Raw genomic sequence first — 18,804 nt, 5'->3', positions numbered from 1 at the left:
TGAAAATATCCTCTACGAGAACTAAGACTATGAAAGGGCCTAAAAAAAGTAAACGCATGTTGGATAAGTGAATAAATGTTCACTTATTAAGTAATGACCGCAAACCTTCACGTGAATTTTCTTAGTAAGAAAGACATTTCTACACCTACTGAATAAATAAGAAGATACTGCAGCTAAGACAAAAGCTCAAGATCACACTGCATGCCCATGTCTGGGCAGGAGTTTGAGAAAGAAGCCAAAGTATCCAAGCATTCAGTCTAGTGCCCTAGCTATACCACACAGGGAGTAAATAAACACTTGTATAAAGCGACCCAGAGCTGAGGCCTAACCAGCTAAACTCAGCACACAGAAGGAGAGTGAGTGCTAAGGAAGAAGGGCCAATTGAATTTTTATTTCTTGTTTCTATGAAAAGCATAGGAGGACATTTTCTCCCAAGTCTGTCTAACTCCAACACCTACATAATTCTTTGCTCCAGGAGTCTGTGAGGAAACCTTGGGCTGCTCTGATCAGAGATACAAAGGCATTTAGAACTGAAAGCCAGCTAGAACACCGGACTTGGAGGGAAAAACAAACGTTTAACTGGTGTACAAGTTGAATGAGTGGTTGTAAATAGTTTGGATTGCATGTTGAATTAGCAGGGTTGTCTTTATTTAGTCACATGGAGTGACAAAACAAAACTCCTCTTAGGGGTCCGCAGAGCACTGAAATCACTGTTTGCATTTTATAAGACACGTGAAGATAAACGGTGCCGTCAAACTCTAAGACATCTACCAAGGTCCTGAAGACTGAAGCGTCTCTGTGATGGCGATGAGAGCAAGACCAGAGCTTGGTGGGTGGGCAGGGAATTGCTTGAGGTGTGGGAAAAGGGCCAGTCCTGGAAACTTCAGCTTACTTCAGTTGGGAGCCAAACTGAAACCATACCTGTGGGTCCCAAAGGACACTGGGCGATCATTGATACATGGAACAGGGGATGGAATGTGTGGGAGTGCTTGCATCTGGGATCAAAACTCATCTGCGATTTCCTAGCCTGGCACTATTGTGCAAGTCATTCGAGGTCATTTATGTAAAGCCCAAGGCTAACATCATACTCAGTGGTGATAAGCTGAAAGGTTTTCCTCTAAGATCAGGACCAGGGCAAGGACGCCCACTCTTAACACTTCTATTCAACATGGTACTGGAAGTCCTAGCCAGAGCAATTAGGGAAGAAAAAGAAATAAAAGGCATCTAAATCAGAAAGGAAAAAGTAAAACTATCTCTGTTCACAGATGACATGATCTTATATGTATAAAACCCTAAAGATTCCACACACACACACACACACACACACACTCACAAACTGTTAGAACTAATAAAAGAATTCAGCAAAGTTGCAGAATACAAAATCGACATACAAAAATCAGTGGCATTTTTATATGCTAATAATGAATTATCTAACAAGGAAATTAAAATTAAGAAAACAATCTCATTTACAATAGTGTCAAACAGAAATACTTAGGAATAAACTTAACCAAGGAAGTGAAAGATGTATATATTGTTGAAAGAAATTTAACGCTGCTGAAAGAAATTAAAGACATAAATAAATGGAAAGACATCCTGTGTTCATAGATCGAAAGACTTAATAGTGTTAAAATGTCCATACTACCCAAAGTTATCTATAAAGTCAGTGCAATCCCTATCAAAATTCCAATGGCACTTCTTGCAGAAATAGAGAAAGCAATCCTAAAATTCATATGGAACCACAAAGAACCCACAATAACCAAAACAATCTTGAGAAAGAACAGCAAAGCTAGAGGTCTTACGTTTCCTGATTTCGAAACGCATTACTAAGCTATAGTTATGAAAACAGTACAGTACTGGCATAAGGAGAGACACAGAGACCAGTACAACAGAATAGAGCCCCCGGATAAACACATGCGAATATGGTCAAAGATCTTCGACAAAGATGCTAAGACTACACAATGGGGAATAGTTTCTTCAAACAAGCGGTTCTAGGAAAACTGGATATCCATATGCAGAAGAATGAAATTAAACTCTTATCTCACACCATACACAAAAATCAACTCAAAACGAATGAAAGACCTAAATGTGAAACCTGAAAATATGAAACTGCTAAAAACAAAGAAACAGAAAAAAAGCTTTTTGACATTGGCCTTGAAAATGATTTCTTGAACATGACACCAAATGCACAGATAACAAAAGCAAAAATGGACAAATGGGATTATACCGAACTAAGAAACTTCCGCGAAGCAAAGGAAATAATCAACCAAGTGAATAGGCACCTTAGAGAATGAGAAAATATTTGCAAACCATATATCAGATAAAGGGTTAACATCTAAGACATACAGATAATTCCTGCAATCCAATAGCAAAAACAAAAAACAAAAAACAAAAACAAAAAACAAAAAACAAAAAAAAACCAACCTGATTAAAAAATGGGCTAAACACTTGAATATACATTTCTCCAAAAAATATATATATAAATAGACAACAGGTATATGAAAAGATGCTCAACATCACTAATCATCAGGAAAATGCAAATCAAAACCACAGCAAGTCATCACCCCACACTTATTAGTATGGCCATTATCAGAAAGAAAAAAAAAAAAGAAAACAGAAAATAAGTACTGGAGAGAATGTGGAAAACTGGAACCTTGTGTATTTCTGGGTGGGAAGTAAAATGGTCTGGCCACTGTGGAAAACGGTATGGAGGTTTCCCCCTCAAAAACCCACCTGACTATGCATTGATAGATGAATGGACAAACAAAATGTGGTATATACATACAGTGGGCTATTACTGGGCCTTAAAAAAAGAAGGAATTCTGTCGTAGGTTACAACTGGATGAACCCTGAAGACGTTATGCTGAGGGAAATAAGGCAGTCACAGAAGGGCAAATACTGCATGGTCCCACTTACATGAGGTACCAAAGCAGTCAAATTCTAATATGGGGGAAGTAGAATGGTTGTTGCCAGGGACTGGGGCGAGGGGAAATGGGGAGTTGCTGTTCAGCGGGTATAAAGTTTCAATCACAAGATACAAAAGTTCTAGAGATCTGCTGTAAAAAAATGTGCATATAGTTAATACTGTATACTTAACAATTTGTTAAGGATGTAGATTTTATGAGTTTTTTTTTTAACCACAAAAAAGAGCAGCTATGAGCATAGACCAAAATAAATTAATTTGCAAGAAATATATATGATTTGAATAACATCAATAAAAATATCTGATTTTAAAAAGAGAGAATGAATAAGCACACACCGACACCCCAACTGAGGGCATGTTAGGTACCAAGCCCATGTGACAGGAACCGCCCCCCCAAAAAAGTAACTCTGAATTCTTGTCTTTCTCTCATTCCCCAAATTCAACTGGATAAATCCTATTAATTCTATCTATTAAATATCTTTTGAATCTATTCCCTCTCCTCAATCTGCACGATCATTGCCCTGCTTAAAACCACTGTCTATGTATCTGTTTGGACTTCTGTTTAACCCTTTATAACCCTTCTTCTTTGCCCCCAGTTTCACTGACCCTCACCTAGGTCTGTCTCACTGACTCTTACTCACGAACTGTCGTCACTGCTGGAATGATCTTTCTAAAATGCAAATCTGACCATGTCCCTCTCTCTCTACGTAAGACCTTTTAGTGGTTGCCTCTTGGTCTACACCAATAATTCTTGAGGCACGGTCCCTGTCCGCTAGTGTGCTCAGGGATTCACTTCGTGGGTTAGAAACAGATTCAACTCTCTACACTCACAAAGTTCTTCTGCTGAGAAGTAAGAACGAGCGGAGTAGGCTGGCCCCACAAAGGCTTTACCTAAGGAGCCATATTCAGAGACAGTTGAAGGCCACTCTGGAGAACTGATCCCAAGCTCAAGGAATCTACCTTATCAGCTGCCCCTGCATGTGCTCAGTGCTCCAGCCTGACTGAACGAACTCCTTGTCCTTTCAAGATTCCTCTCTTGGTCTTTTTACAGTCTGTCCTGTCTAGCAAGAGTAAAAGGTGTTTGGCTCCCCACCCCTTCCTAACATAGTGATAATTCCTACGTTTCCTTCAAGACTCAGTTCAAACTTTACCTTCCCTATGAAGCCTTCCCTGAGCGTCTTCAGTCTCCTCGGCTCCAATCCAAACAGAAGAGAAGCCCCTCCCTCCTGTCCTTCCTGGGCATACTCTGTTATGCTCACTGTATTCTGATGTCTTTACATATCTGTCTCTCCCACTAGACTGGGTTCAAGGTACAGGGGGCCTGGCACAGAGTTAGTACTTAGTAAATGTTTGTTGGACTGAATGGATATTATCATTCCTACTCTGCAAATAAGGTAATTCTTTCGGCTGATATATCTTCAGAAACATTGAACAGAAAAGTAGTCTTGCTCATTTCTGCCAGGCCATGTTTGTCTACAACCTTAAATCACTGACATAAAAAAAATCTTCTGAATGGTTTATAACCAGAATTAGGTTCACCTCCTGTGAAATCCCTAGGAAAAGTTGAGGGATTAACCACAAGAGGAACTTCAATCATTACGTTATGCATTTAAGATTTTCAAAGCACCTTCATAGCCAGGCTCCAAAAGCAGTTTTATAGGAATAAACACCAAGATTAATTGCCCCCAGAAGCAGATGAGAGGATCAAAGTGAGCATCCACAGAAGCATCTGGAACCCAGGATGGATCACAAAGAGTGAGGAACAGAACTCACCTGGACCGGCCCGATGCTTTTGTTCCGGCCTCCGGGCATGCCGTCTTCTCTGATTGCTGGAAGGAAACAGAAGCCGAGACGGTCAGAAGCGTGCTTACAGCAGTCTGGGCACAAAAAGAAAACTTACGTGGCCAAAGCACAAGGCAGTTTTTGGTGAAGCCAAGATTAAAACACAGGTCTTTCTGGACTCAAAGCACATACTCTTTCCATTATTCCAGGCAACCTCATAAGCATCAGATACTTTTGGCCCCTGAGGCACTGGGTACACACGCCACACGCACTGTATACATTCCACATGCTCAGCAAAAGTGACAGCATTATTAATAGTCCCACAGTTACAAATATCCCACCGGAATGGTATATCTGAAAGTTTCAGTAAATTCAAGGAGAGGGATAGAAAGGATATTTTCATTCTTAATTTTTTTTTTTTCCAGACTAAGTTTGAGTTGAATTTGTAGGATAAGAACAGGGTTTTTTTTTGTTTTTGTTTTTGTTTTAATTAATCAGAATTTTGACTTCACTGGTTCCTCCCTACAAAGGCAGTCTACTAAGTTTCCTTGAAGTTGATTTCCCACTCAGGTGACTCAACAAAAAAAAGTTATTCAGCATTTTCTAACTATAAAAAAGCATCCTTTAAAGAATACCAGCCTTGTCAAGAATAACAATTACGAATACTATTACCTTCACTGTTTATGGAGCACTTAGTACAGGGACATAGAGAAGGAACACCTTGACTTGAATGCCAGGCTAAAAGAATGAACTTTAGCAGAGGAGCCAGTGCATAAGAAGGAATGTAGGAGAGGGATGAGGGCAGGATGGTGGTTTTGAAAAATCTGTGATGGCTACTGTGGACGGCGGTTCGGAGGGAGTAAGAGGACAAACAGGGGGCAAGCTAACGTCATCATGTGAGAGCAACCTTTGCTCTGATATACTTACTTCAAAAAAATTAACATGAAGAATGCAGAATATCTTTGGGGCAGGGCTGGTGGCCTCAAGAGGATCGTTCTAGTTCTCACTCTCCAAGCATAACACTCAGTTCCTGTGGTAGCTGCAAGGCTGACGGGAAGTTCACTCTCCTTAAAGGAGATGTCCTATTTACTAGACTAGCCTTAGAAGCTTATACACTTCACAATTAGACAAATTTGGGTCTAAATCTTGTTTCTGCTTGGTTTGTATAATTACAGACAAGTTTCTTCACATCTTTGAATAAACTTTAGAAAAAAAAATTTACTAAAAAATAAAAAAAGGGTCATTGGAACCTGTCTTATGGGGATATTATAAGGAGTATATACAATAATATAGCTAAAGCCCCAAGCATAGGGCCTGGCTTATAAAGTAGCCTCATCCCTCCCCAGCCTCTATGTTCTCCAAACTCAGGAGTTTAAAAAAACAAGGTCCCGTTCTCAACTTTGGCAGATACAGCCTTAGTATCTTCATCTGTGAAATGGAAGCAACAGTCTGCTCTGCGGGGCTGCTGGGAGTTTGGAGTGACGAATGCACACGGCCCCCGTCAGGGCCGGAAGCACACCCGGCTGTCGTCTGGGGGCTCTCTTTCAACCCGATTTCAAGTTCTAAAAACCCTTAGAGTTCCTCCTCTGCTGCTCCGGGGTCGGTGACAGTCTTCGGGTACTTCTGTTTCCAATGCTGGCATCTCGCGTGTCTGCGCTTCAGCTCACAGGTACAGAGCCCAGATCACTGGCAGACACAGCGCCGAACATATCTCACTTGATATCTCACTCTTGCTGTCTTGGAGACGAGGAAGAAACCCGAATTTCCTTCCCTTTTGTTTAAAAGGCCACCAGCTTTGAAGATTTATATCTTGCCAAGTTCTTGTTCTGATATTTAAAAGTTCCTGTTGACCTTTAACCCCGACCAGAGTGAGGGAACTCATATACGATGGACATTTATGATGTTTTAGGTACTACCTTGGGAAACATAAACCCATGAGGAGAGCATCGGTATCACTCCTATTGAGTCTAGAGCTCAGAGAAGCCAAGTATTCTGCTTAAGGTGATAGAAATTAAACAGCAGGATCAGGGTTGGAACCCAGACTATCAGGCTAAGACCAGCCTTCTTTCCACTATAGTATTCCCTATAGTGTGCACATCCCATTGGAAAAACCATTTTTGGTGTTGCATATATAAACTCTTAATTATAAATTTCTTAATATGCACTAAAAAATACTGATTTCCCTTTGAAAGTTAACTATTTTTAAAAAAGTGATTTAAACAAGAATATAAAGTAAACAATAGTCCTAGTTTAGATCAGAGATAATAAAATCTTTCAAGATGGCACGAAACTGCCTGAAGTATAGGAAACAATAAAATGTATTACAGGAGTGGTCCCCAACCTCTTTGGCACCAGGGGCCGGAGCTCTTATGAGAATCTACTGCCTGATGATGTGACGCGGAGCTGAGGAAGTGACGCTGGTGCTGGGGAGCAGCTGCAAATACAGATGAAGCTCCGCTCGCTCACCCTCCACTCACCTCCTGTGTGGCCCGGTTTCTAATAGGCTATTGATCGGTATCGGTCCACAGCCCGAGGGTTGGGGACCCCTGTCAGTTACAGCGCTTCTGTTAAAATAAAAACCTGTATATTTTAGAGCTTATAATGTACTCACTCACTCACATATGTTATCGTATTCGATTCTCAGAACAACCTTGGAATGTACACATTATTATCCTAGGTAGTCAAGAGATGAAGAAACTGAAGCCCAGAGGTGACAAGGGACTTGTCCGAGGTTGCTCAGGGAAGGGCTGACAGAGCTGGGATTTCAGTTCGGGTCTTCCGATTCCAAAACTGTGTTTGTTCCTTGATGCTACACTGGGCTGAGTGCAAGTTTTTCAGCAGGGCTGAGAGTCTTTCTGGTAGTGAACTAATTAAAAAGAAAGACCAAAACCAGCACCAGAGGGCTTCTGGGCACCAGATCACGGGATGGTTCTGCGGCACCTCTTGCCCAGGCCTAAGGGAGCGGCGCCAGCCACGGCTCTAGCTGCTCAGAAGAGGCACAAATACCCTTCTTGCTCTGGAACTCACGCGCTGACCGCTCCTCACTTAGGCCCGGGCAGCCAACCAAACCCGGAACCCAGGAACAGAAGGGCGAAAAGCACACAAAGCGAACTGCATCGAAGCCCTGCTCAAGCCTGCCGCGGCTCCCTCCGGGCTGTGGGCCAAGTCCCCGCTCCCGAGCCTTGCATCCAAGGCCCTCCGTGCTCTAGCTCCTCGGGCTTCCCCATCCTCGTTTCTCACCATACATGTTATACTGTTTGCCAGTTCCTGACCATGCCGTGCTGTTTTACACAGTTTTGCCTCCGCACATGTTGTTCCTCCTACTCAGGAAGAAACTCGAGAGTGGAAAAATCCGGCAGCACCACCTCACCCGAGTAATTCAAGTTAACATGGTAAATAACGGACAGACTCACACCACGTGCTCCCGATATGATGCACAGAAAGGGCACGACATTTTTGTAGCACTGTTGCTAGACATGCACAATTTGAATCTAATCACGATGAAACTGACAAACCCAAGTTGAGAGATAGTCTACAAAATAAATGACCTGTTCATACTTCAAAACCAACTATGTTATTAAAAGACAAAAAAAGGCTGAGAAACTATTTTGGATTAAAACATGATTACAGAGACATAAAAACTAAATGTAATGTTTGACCCTGGATTGACTCCTAGATCAGAAAAAATAAATTGCTATAAAGGACATTGAGATAATTGGTAAAATTTAAATAAGATATGTTAATTAAATAATAGGATTATATTAAATTTCCTATTTGGTAATAGTACTGTGGTTATTTCAGAAGCAAAGGGGAATAAGGTCTGTAACTTACTCCCAAACAGTTACACACACACACACACACACACACACACACACACACACACACACACACAGAAAGAGGGAGAGAAGGGGGAATCATTTTTAAAAAGCTCTTTAAGTTTGTAAGGAGCCTGAACTTCCATCCCTTCAAGATTCTGCTCAAATGTTCTCTCTCTGAGATTTCTCAGTGCTCCATCTTTACCCTGGTAAAGTGCTATGGCGATGCCGCGGGTCACGGTCTCACAGTGCCATTCTACGACCAGGAACCTTTCCTTGCAGCTTCTCCAAGAAGCTTCCTTAACCTTTTTACTTTTGAACTTGTTAACCAGCAAGTCTGAGACAACGAAGTTAAGAAAATTAAAATTTTTTCACATATTTACTTAACTGACATGAAGTCCTCCATGAGGCTCAGTACAAGCTTCCTCTTGCCGCTGATAATTTTAATAATATAGTAGTTCCTTTATCCGCCATTTCACTTTCTGTGGTTTCAGTTACCCGTGGTCGACCATGGTTCGAAAATATTTTTAAAATTCCAGAAATAAACAATTCATAAGTTTTAAATTGTGTGATTTTTGTGAGTGGCATGAAGAAATCTTGCACCGTCCTACCCGGGATATGAACCACGCCTTTGTCCAGCATAGCCATGCTGTATATAACACCTGCCCGTTGGTCACTTAGCAGCTATCTCAGTTATCAGAGGGAGAGAATTATAGACAAACCACATTCACGTAACTTTTATTATAGTATATTATTTGATTGTTCTATTTTATTAGTAGCTATTGTTGTTAATCTCTTACTGTTCCTGATTTATAAATTAAACCTTATCATAGGTGTGTATGGATAAGAAAAAAACACATTATACATAGGGTTTGGTACTATCCACGGTTTCAAGCATCCACTGGGGGTCTTGGGACATATTCCCTGCAGCTAAGTGGGGGTGACTATATTTCCCCCAACCCACTTCCTGCCCTAGCCCCCACCACCATCAACCCATCAAACCAGGAAGCACCCAAGCACCCTACATTAACTGGGTTATCTGCTGAGGGACACACAGCAGATCAGGACTTGATCAATGCTCATTATCTAAAATGGCGGGAGGGACAGAAAAATAAACAGACAAAAATAGCATAAGGCGATCAGGGCTATGGCAGAGGGCAAAAAAAAAAAAAAAAAAAAAAAAGCTGTGGACGCACAGGAGGGTCATCTGGTGAGGGGGTGTGTCAGAGAAGGCTTCTTAGAGGATGTCGCAAATAAAGCTGAGCCTCGAAAGAAAAGTATGTGCCTCGGGCTCATCTTATACTTTCTTTGCCTCAGAGCTAGCACCAATCAGTTCTCCAAGGAGTCTTGATTCCTTTTATTGATATTCAGAAACCAAGATCTGGGTGCTAGGTATGCTGTTACTGAGGTATCACTGCTTCAAGCCCCTCTCACTGGCCAGAGTTAGACAATATATGTATGTATACTTACTCATGTATCTACACACATATCTGTATTTTTTATCTACCTAAACATGAGGCCATATTGATCCCGCCGATTAAAATCTAGAGCCACGTTTCTTTCCAGCCTTTCCCTTTCCTGGTTTATGACTTCTTTCTCTAACACAAGAAATTTGGCTCCTATTATCTACAATATATTTACTTGTTTCTCCGACCCTAGTATACAAATAAAGTAGTGCCAGAATTCCTAATGCATAACTCTCAGAGAATCACATTTACAAACTAGGGTGCTTTGACTGTGTACAGTTCTTTTTGTCTTCGGCCTTACAGTATACAGTCAAAACACTGTTTTTCAAGGTCAGCTCCTTTCTTCAACATTCCCTTCAGTGTGGCTTTGTGATTTACTTACGATATCAGTTAGAGTCATTTGTCACAGTCTGTGTTCTCCACTGCCCCACCTCCATCCCGAAATACTAGCTGCTTAAAAAAAAAATTACATAAAATAAAATTCACTTCTTTTGTGGTGTATAGTTCTACAGGTTTTGACAAATGCATAAAATTACGTGTTGAACGCCACAGTTCCATGTAGAACATTTCTCACCCCTCAAATAGTCCAAAGGCAACTGTAATTTTAATTCTGCTTTCCCAGCATCAGCCAGGAGGTGGCGGCGTTTCTCTCTGAGAGGCAGCCTTTGCAAGGCAGCTGAGCCTGCCTGCTCTGCATGCAAATGGGCCCAGGGAGGCAGCATCCCATCCTTCGTACCCCATGTGTCATCTTCTCCTGGTCATGGTTATAGAGGTTATGAGGTTAAGCTTCCTCTTTCCCTGAACTCGGTGAGTCTGGCTGGAAGCCTCAGAATTTCACACTCCAACTGAGTAAGCAGGATGATTCATCAGAGTAGTCAAGAAGGCAACCCATAAATATGCTTTGATAAAATATTCAGTGAGAACAAAAAAATTTAGTGAGGGCAACAAAGAGAGAAGAAAAACTAGAGACTAACAGCAAATCAGGTAAAGGTGGGTAGATGACTACAGACTCTTTTCAAGACATTACTTGTACGGATGGCTGGGAAATATTTCTCTAAGAGGAAGCTGAAGGGAGAAGGGAGAAGATTTCTAAGTAGAAATAAAAACCTGAGCACAGGCCGGACAGTGCAAGGCATGCTTCAGGCACAGTAGGTATGTTCTGGACAGAAGATGAGGTTAGAAACACAGACAGGGGACAAAGTTGGTCACAGTTTAAATGCCCTATCATTTTATCATCCAGTAAACAATGGGTACTCCAACATGCGAGCAGCTGCGCCATATGGGAGACGTGTGAAGCAGCATGTTGTCCACGTGGTTACGTATAAGATCTGCTTAATTATTAACAAATTACAATGTGGTAATTATTAACCACCAATATAACCACTACTAAACTAAATACTGGTTAAGTCATTTTACCTTCCTAAGCCACATCTATAAACTGAGAGTAATAGTTAATAATAGGGTTGTTGTGTGTATTTAATGAGATAATATATACAAAGTACATAAGAGTTTCCGGTATACACAGTGCTCTATAAATACCAGTATTATAAATAAATTTTAAGTGACCTAAATTTATCTCAATGTCCGTCTATAGTTCTCTTACCTTTCCTTTATTATGGGCAAATTTTCTAAAGATTCTTCTTTTCCCACACCCAATAAAAAAACCAGCCTAAAGTATATCTGGATGCACTCATCCACATTACAAACCCATATGAACAGTTCACAAAATACGACCACCCCTCACTCCTGCACAGTACTATTAACCCTTAGTGCTCTGTTGGGCATTTTATGTACATTGTCATATTTAACCCTCTAGAGAGCTCTGAAAGGTAAGCATTATCATGCCATTTTAAAGGTAAGATCATTGAGCATTGGAGACGTAAAGCAAACCGCCCAAGGTCACAGAGCTGGTCTGTCGTCAACCTCTGCCTCCAGCGCCTCTATTCTTTCTACTGAAGTACACTGCACGACGCTCCACCATCCATGAAAATATCCCCAGACTTCTGACATTGGCCCTCTTCTCTTCTGTATCCGAGTTATCTGTTTCGGTGATTTCCACCCATTGACAAAACTTCACCCCTCCTATGCCAACAGCTGTACAAACTCCTACTTACAGGCAGGACTTTCACCACAGTTCCAACCCTATGTACCCAGCTTCCTTAGCAGATATCTGTGTGTCCTTCTCAGGTACCTCAGACTCAGAATCGCTGAGGCCCACATTTTGCTCCACCTTGCTTTTTTTAGCCTGACTTTTTTTTTTTTTTTTTCCTGGTAAGGCCATTATTACTCTCCATCTAAATCTTCAACTTCTAGTGCTTCCCAACATCCAGAATGTCACCAGCTCCTGCCAGGCGAGCTTCTCCCACATGTCCCCATTTGTGCCATTATGTTCCCCTCTCCTCCTTCAGACCCTTCACACCTTTCTGTGGACGCTTCTAAAAACTTTCTTCTTCCTATACCCCCATCCGTTCTTCAAAGCTGCCTTCTGGGTTAATCCTCTTAGAATATAAGTTTATTCACGTCATCTCAGGCGCATGGCTCTTGGAAAGCTCACCAATAAATCCCGAATTTCTTCACCAACCTGGATGCAGATTTCTGAACATGCTTAGCCTCTGAGTATGCCATGATTCTAGCAAACAAAATGATATCACATCCAGGGGACCAATTGCCTTCCTGCCTTTTCATCTACAATTCCTACTTCCTGTCATCATGCCTCAAGAGACAAACTAATGGAATATATTAATCTTGGTTAGGACTTGATGTGTTAATTGGGGTCTTGCCATGTGGAGCCTGTGGATTCATTCTCACAGAATCCTTAACACCTCACCAGTCTTTCTCCCCTAGCCTGGGAGATCTCTATAGGGAGGAACTGTACCAGATTAGTTTTGGGGTTATGAGTGCACAGTGCAAGGCCTGGCATATAGAGCAGGCTTCAGGTGTGAATAACTCCACGGCTTAATAGCTGACGCTAAAGGTAAAGCGATGGATGAAGGGTGGGTAGTAGAGCCACAAGCACCACTCACCCTTCCGGTTCATCCCCATCTGGAGGCATTTGAGCAGGCGGCAGTACTGGCACCTGTTTCTCTGCTTCCGAGACATGACACAGTTCTTGTCACGGCTGCACCGATACACCCGCTTGTTGCAAATGCTCCGCTTGAAAAACCCTTTGCAGCCCTCACAGGAGATAATTCCATAGTGCAAGCCTGTGGCGCGGTCCCCACAAATGAGACAGGTTCGTTGTTCAGCCCGATCATCTGGAACAGAAACTGAACATGAATTCAAGTTAGAATACAGTGGAAATAATGGCTTCATGACTGCAGTTCTAAAACAAGCAACCCTGCCTTGGGCAGATCAAGAACCTCACCCTCTTCAGGATAACTGGCAAACAGGAGACATCGTTAGAGTCCTTGTCTTAGGCACAGACCCCTGCATCTACCTGCAGGCACCACCAACACAGCCTATCGGAAAAATGAAATTCATGTTTCTCCTCCTGGATTTCATCATCACTTGGACCAGTATCCAAGTCAGAAGCCTGGACGATATCTTTGAATCTTCCTTCTTCCATAGCTTTCTCAGCCATAGCTCATTGCATTTATCCAGTGGAAAGTAGTAAGGATTACTGAAAATGTCTATAAATGCCCACTGCATGGTATATATCCAATTAATGATACTTGTGATTGTTAACATGTGAAGCTTTTACCATGCCCAGCTAAACCAGCCAGCCAGCCAGCCAGCCAGCAGCCAGCCAGCTGTCTTTCCACCCATCCATCCATCCATCCGTCCATACATCCATCCATCCATCCATCCACCCACCCACCCACCCACCCACCCACCCATCCATCCATCCACCCACCCACCCACCCACCCACCCATCCATCCATCCATCCATCTATCCATCCAACAGATATGTATTGAGCAACTATTCTATTCTAGGTATTATTGTAAGGCATGGCTATAACAGTGAATATAAGTCCCTGGTGAAGCTTACTACATTCTAGCAGAACATCTACTCTCTGTCCAGGCTCTGTCCAAGGTACTGTGTGTTCAGAAATGAAGCATCAAGATCCCTATAGTTAAGGAACTCATTGCCTAGCAACGAACAAGTTAGTCAAAGAGGAAATTCAGGCTGGGCTATAGCTCTCCACTTACTCTTCCCTCAAATTCCACTTAATCAGGACCAAGCAAGTGCCAAAGAACAAGCATATGCCAAACAAACAAACAAAAACAAAACAAAACAAAAAACACCCTGGTGAACTGTGACATCAGACCTTGCTAAGAGATGCAAGAAATCTCCAGGACAGATTTTAATCAGAGACCAAGGCAGGAAACCAGAGATGAGCCTCACTCCTGAATAACAGGCAAGATATAATGTTAGGTACGCAGCCCTTAGAATTAGAGAGATGCTTATTTTAACCGCAGTTCTGACATCAGCTGGATGAACTTGGGCAAATTAAGTTACATCACTTCCCACTCTGAGTCTAGTTTCTCTAATCTGTAAAATTGGGCTTATAATGGTACTTATATACCATGGACAAGGTACTCAGCACAGTGCCTGAGCTATAACAGACATTTAATAAATAATAGCTATTATTTTCATTCTCATTATCATCCTAACACGCCCCCACTTAATATGATAATGACATTCATGAAAAGTATTTGAAGACAGTGTTAAAGAGGGGGCAAGGTGCTATATGTAGGAGGATGTAGAGAGGGAAGGAGATTAGCATTTATGGAACCTTTACTATGTATCAACTCTGAGATATGTTCTATGATCACCATTTATAGTAGTAGCCTGAGTAACGGCCATACAAAACCATCATCAGGTCCTCATCTCTGAAACCTATAAATGTTATCTTAGAAGGAAAAAGGATCTTTGTAGATATGATCAAATTAAGAACCTTGAGCTGGAGATTATTTGGGATTACAAAGGTAGGCCCTATTTTCAATGACACGTGTCCTTTTAAGAAAGAGGCAGAGGGAAATTTCAAATACATGGAGAGAACACACACACACAACGCACACACGTGAGAAGGCATTGTGAAGACAGAGGCAGAGGCTGGCCACCAGCCGACAAAGACCAGCAGCCACTAGAAGCTGGAAGAAGCAAGGAATGGATTCACACTTTCATTTCAGCCCAGTGATATTGATTTTGGACTTCTGGCTTTCAGACTGTGAGAGAAAAAAGTTCTGTTTTAAGCCACCCAGTTAGTGGTAAATTTTTAACAGCAGCACAAGAAAAGAATGCACAAATTTTTTTCCTACAGGGAAACAGACATACAAAAGCTCTTGCCCAAAGTCACAGAGCAAACAGCAGGTATGCAGAGAGGAGCAGACCTATGAGATCACACAGATAGGGAAACAGGAAGATAAGGAAAGAGGAATTGCCTGAGTTCTTGAGGACTCCACAGTTCCAAAGTGCAGACCTTTCTAGGCCTTTCTAAAACTTGGATGCACTTCCTCACTATGGACAAATTAAAAAACTGTGACAAATTGACATTCCAATGTTCTTGTAATACAATCCTGCTTATTTTCTTTCTCAAGCTAACTTAAATGAGTTTCTGTCATTTGTAACTAAAAGAAACAGCAAAGATACTTAGCGAAGATACATTTTTATAAAGTTATAAAAATGGTCCTGGTGTAATAAGCATTCTTTTTCTTTTCCTATTAAAAAGGCAAAGGCATCTCAAGGTAAACACTATAGCAAAGTTACAATAGCAAGTTAAAAAACGAAATAAGGAAAGGCCAAACAGACAAAATGAAAGGTATAGCAACACTATGTGTGGGATGTGATTTCCCGGAGTGCTGGGCTTGAGATGCTGCAAGGTTTTGGAAGCAGCATGGAACACTTGGGAAACCATGATCAGAAGAATCTAAATTTTCCAACTTTAAATTAAAACCATTAATGTTCTAGCATATATGTACACACACACACATTAAAATATAAACCAGAACTCTCCTGGAAAAGACTTACAAATAGTTATAATTAATCAACATAAGAACCACATCGCCTTCCTTTCTTCATGGCCATTTCACCAACCAAGCAGGCGCTCTCTTTGTTTGCGTTGTCATGTAACTCTCATGATCCCAAACGTGGGGACAATTCATCACCATTTCGTAAATGAGAAAATGGAGATCTCAAAATGAGGTAAGTAACTTGTCCACCTAGGAAGTGGCTGACCCTAATCTGCCAATACCAGAACTGGGAGTTCATTAACCTCTTCATAAAGCATTCGTAGGGATTCTGTGCAGTATCTGGATCCAGAGCGAAGGGTCCACCTAACAACTATCAAATACATAGACCTGTTAAGAATCTGCCCACATCTTGTAACACCGCGTGTTCTTTTCTTCAGAGTTTAAAAAGGCACCATTGAGATCAAAGACTAGATGGGAATATTTCTCCACTGATGGGCATAAAGAGAAGAGATTCCCTTTAAGTCCTATGACTGCTTCTCTGGCTGGCCATAGCTAGTCTTGTCGTCACATTCCATTTATATAAGCAGCAGTGGTCTCTATGCCACAGACCAGGAACTAATTCAGAAGAAAAGTTCCTCAAAGGTTCAAGAGAAAGGCCCTCTCCAGATCCCTTGCAGTCCTTCAAAGAGGCCTCTGGCACGCGCCTCTCACGGCATGTTGGAAAAGATCATAACAACGGGAGAAGCTACTGTTAACTGGGCATTTGGGTGCCAGGCTCAGTGCCAAGCACTTACCATATGTTACTGTGCTGAATCATCACAACAAACCTAAACGAGGTGCCCTTATTTACAGATGAGAAACTTGAAGCTCATGAGGTGGTATCACTTTCCAACAGTCACCCTGCTAGTGTAAGAAAGGGAGCCAAGGCTGGAACCCCCACAGGCTATGGCACCTAACCATCATATTCTGTGGCTACCCTAAATCTATCCATGTCCTCTACACAGGTAAATCAGGCCCCTCCCCACTGGGGGTGGGGAGGAAGCTAGAAAGCCAAGGTCTCCATCTGTAAATGAACGAACTGAAGCAAAATGTCCCTAATGCTGCTGGGTCAGATAACAGATTTCTGCACCTCCTATTTTGTAAAGGACTTGAAGGATATTTAAAGTATGTTAACGTTCACTACCTCACTGTACCAGGCCAGGGCAAGGATTATTCTTACGGACATGATGAAGAACATCTGGTGAGAACCATGCAACATTCAAGAAGTTTTTATACGTGCCATCTTATTTCTTCATCACCATAACTGTGAGAGGCATCATTATCCCCACATTATAGAACCTGGAATCTTAGAAAAAGTGTCTTAGAAATTGTCTTAACAGAATTTTACCTGAACTCCTTCTATGATATCCAAGATAAGTAGTTGTCCCACACTCTGGAGCTGAGCCTTGAACAACACGGATGTGAACTATGAGGGTCCACTCACACACGGATTTTTTCCAATAAATACTTGCACTGTTTTGGATCTGAAGCTGGGAGTACATGGATGTGGAGAATCGACCGTATGAACTGATCTATGCCATTTGATAAAGGGGTCTTGAGCATCTGTGGATTTTGGTATCGGGGGCAGGGGGCGGGGAGCAGTTAGAACCAATCCCACACGTATACTAACAAGTATCTGGTGAGTTAAAAGTTACATGTGGATTTTCGACTGCATGTGGGAGTCGGTATCCCCATCCATGTTATTCAAAGGTCAATGGTACTTAAACATAGCTAGTGACTCAATTAAGGTACCCTTCATTCCATTCATTTCATTTTAGACAGTTTTAATGGTTCACGAGCTTTTCTTTACACTGAGCCAAAGTCTGTTAACCTGAAGCTTTCCCCATTGCTCTGAGTTATGTATTCATGCGGAGAGGAGAAAAAAAAAAAAAAGATATAAACCAATCACTCAGAGATTTAAAGAAAAATGAGGTTCTTGACTGTGAATTTTTCCTTCTTCCATTTCTTATTCTTAATGAAACATACAGTATCAAAATCTCTCAAAACAAAGTATCCAGAACTAAATAGTTTGTTTTTCTTAATATAATTTAAGACTCAATTAACTTTGCGTAAATGTTTCTGTAGCTATCAACACCAGTAAACACATAGTATTTTGTAATTACCGATGCTATAAAAATGCTACACATTTTATAATAGGAAAATTGAAGCTTAAGAAAGTAAAGAAATTTAATCTTGGCTACACAGCGAGGAAAGAGTGAAAGTGAAATTAGAATTTAAGACCTTCCAATTCTAAGACTGCTATATTTCTAATCCCTACACTTCACATCTGGTTCACAGACATCTAAAACCTAAAGTTATATTTCACATAGATCATCAATCCATACATTTCTTATTCCGGTCTTTATAAAATGAATGTTGAACCTAAGGGTATGATTTATATTTATCTTTGATCAATTTTATCTTTACATAATAAATTCTATATGTCATTCTGGTCTATTAAAATCTTTGGGGATCAGTCCTGCCACTCAGTATGTTAGTTATTTCTCCCACCTTCTTTTATCCATGTATGGCCAGTATTAGGTTATTTTCATTTCGATCCTTAAAACAATATTAAACAGAATGTGGCCTTCAGGCAAACTGTTGGCGCCCCTTCTCTAATCGGACTTATCCATTAGCATTCTGGAAATAGTTGGTCAACTAGTTTTGTCCCTTAATTAGGCTAGAAAATCTAGTCTGGTCTGCATTTCTCTATCTTTTACATCAGGATATCATGAATCACTGTTATATGCCTCACTGAAATTGCAGTTCCATTATACTCCAGAATTCTCTGACTAGAGCCTAACACAAAGGAATGGTTCACAACCATTCCTAATTCAGTGCTGTTCATCTATTAATTCAGTTTTCTTAA

The 18,804-nt window shown here is 41.2% G+C and overlaps 1 protein-coding gene across 4 annotated transcripts in view; it reads right to left on the bottom strand.

The window, feature by feature from the left end:
* The window catches only part of NR6A1 (nuclear receptor subfamily 6 group A member 1), a 183,938-nt gene that overhangs the window by 15,122 nt on the left and 150,012 nt on the right, over positions 1-18,804 (bottom strand). For all 4 annotated transcript variants that reach the window (XM_016137417.2, XM_016137418.2, XM_036218400.1 and 1 more), the window contains 2 exons: positions 13,007-13,249; positions 4,694-4,749 (listed from right to left, as the gene is read on the bottom strand). In XM_016137417.2, coding sequence (XP_015992903.1) covers positions 4,694-4,749; positions 13,007-13,249 — 299 coding nt within the window. The remainder of the gene's footprint in view (positions 1-4,693; positions 4,750-13,006; positions 13,250-18,804) is intronic.

Source organism: Rousettus aegyptiacus, unplaced genomic scaffold (genome assembly GCF_014176215.1).
Source record: "Rousettus aegyptiacus isolate mRouAeg1 unplaced genomic scaffold, mRouAeg1.p scaffold_m13_p_3, whole genome shotgun sequence".
In the NCBI taxonomy this organism is placed as follows: domain Eukaryota; kingdom Metazoa; phylum Chordata; class Mammalia; order Chiroptera; family Pteropodidae; genus Rousettus; species Rousettus aegyptiacus.
This window is presented reverse-complemented; position numbering and strand designations above follow the sequence as displayed.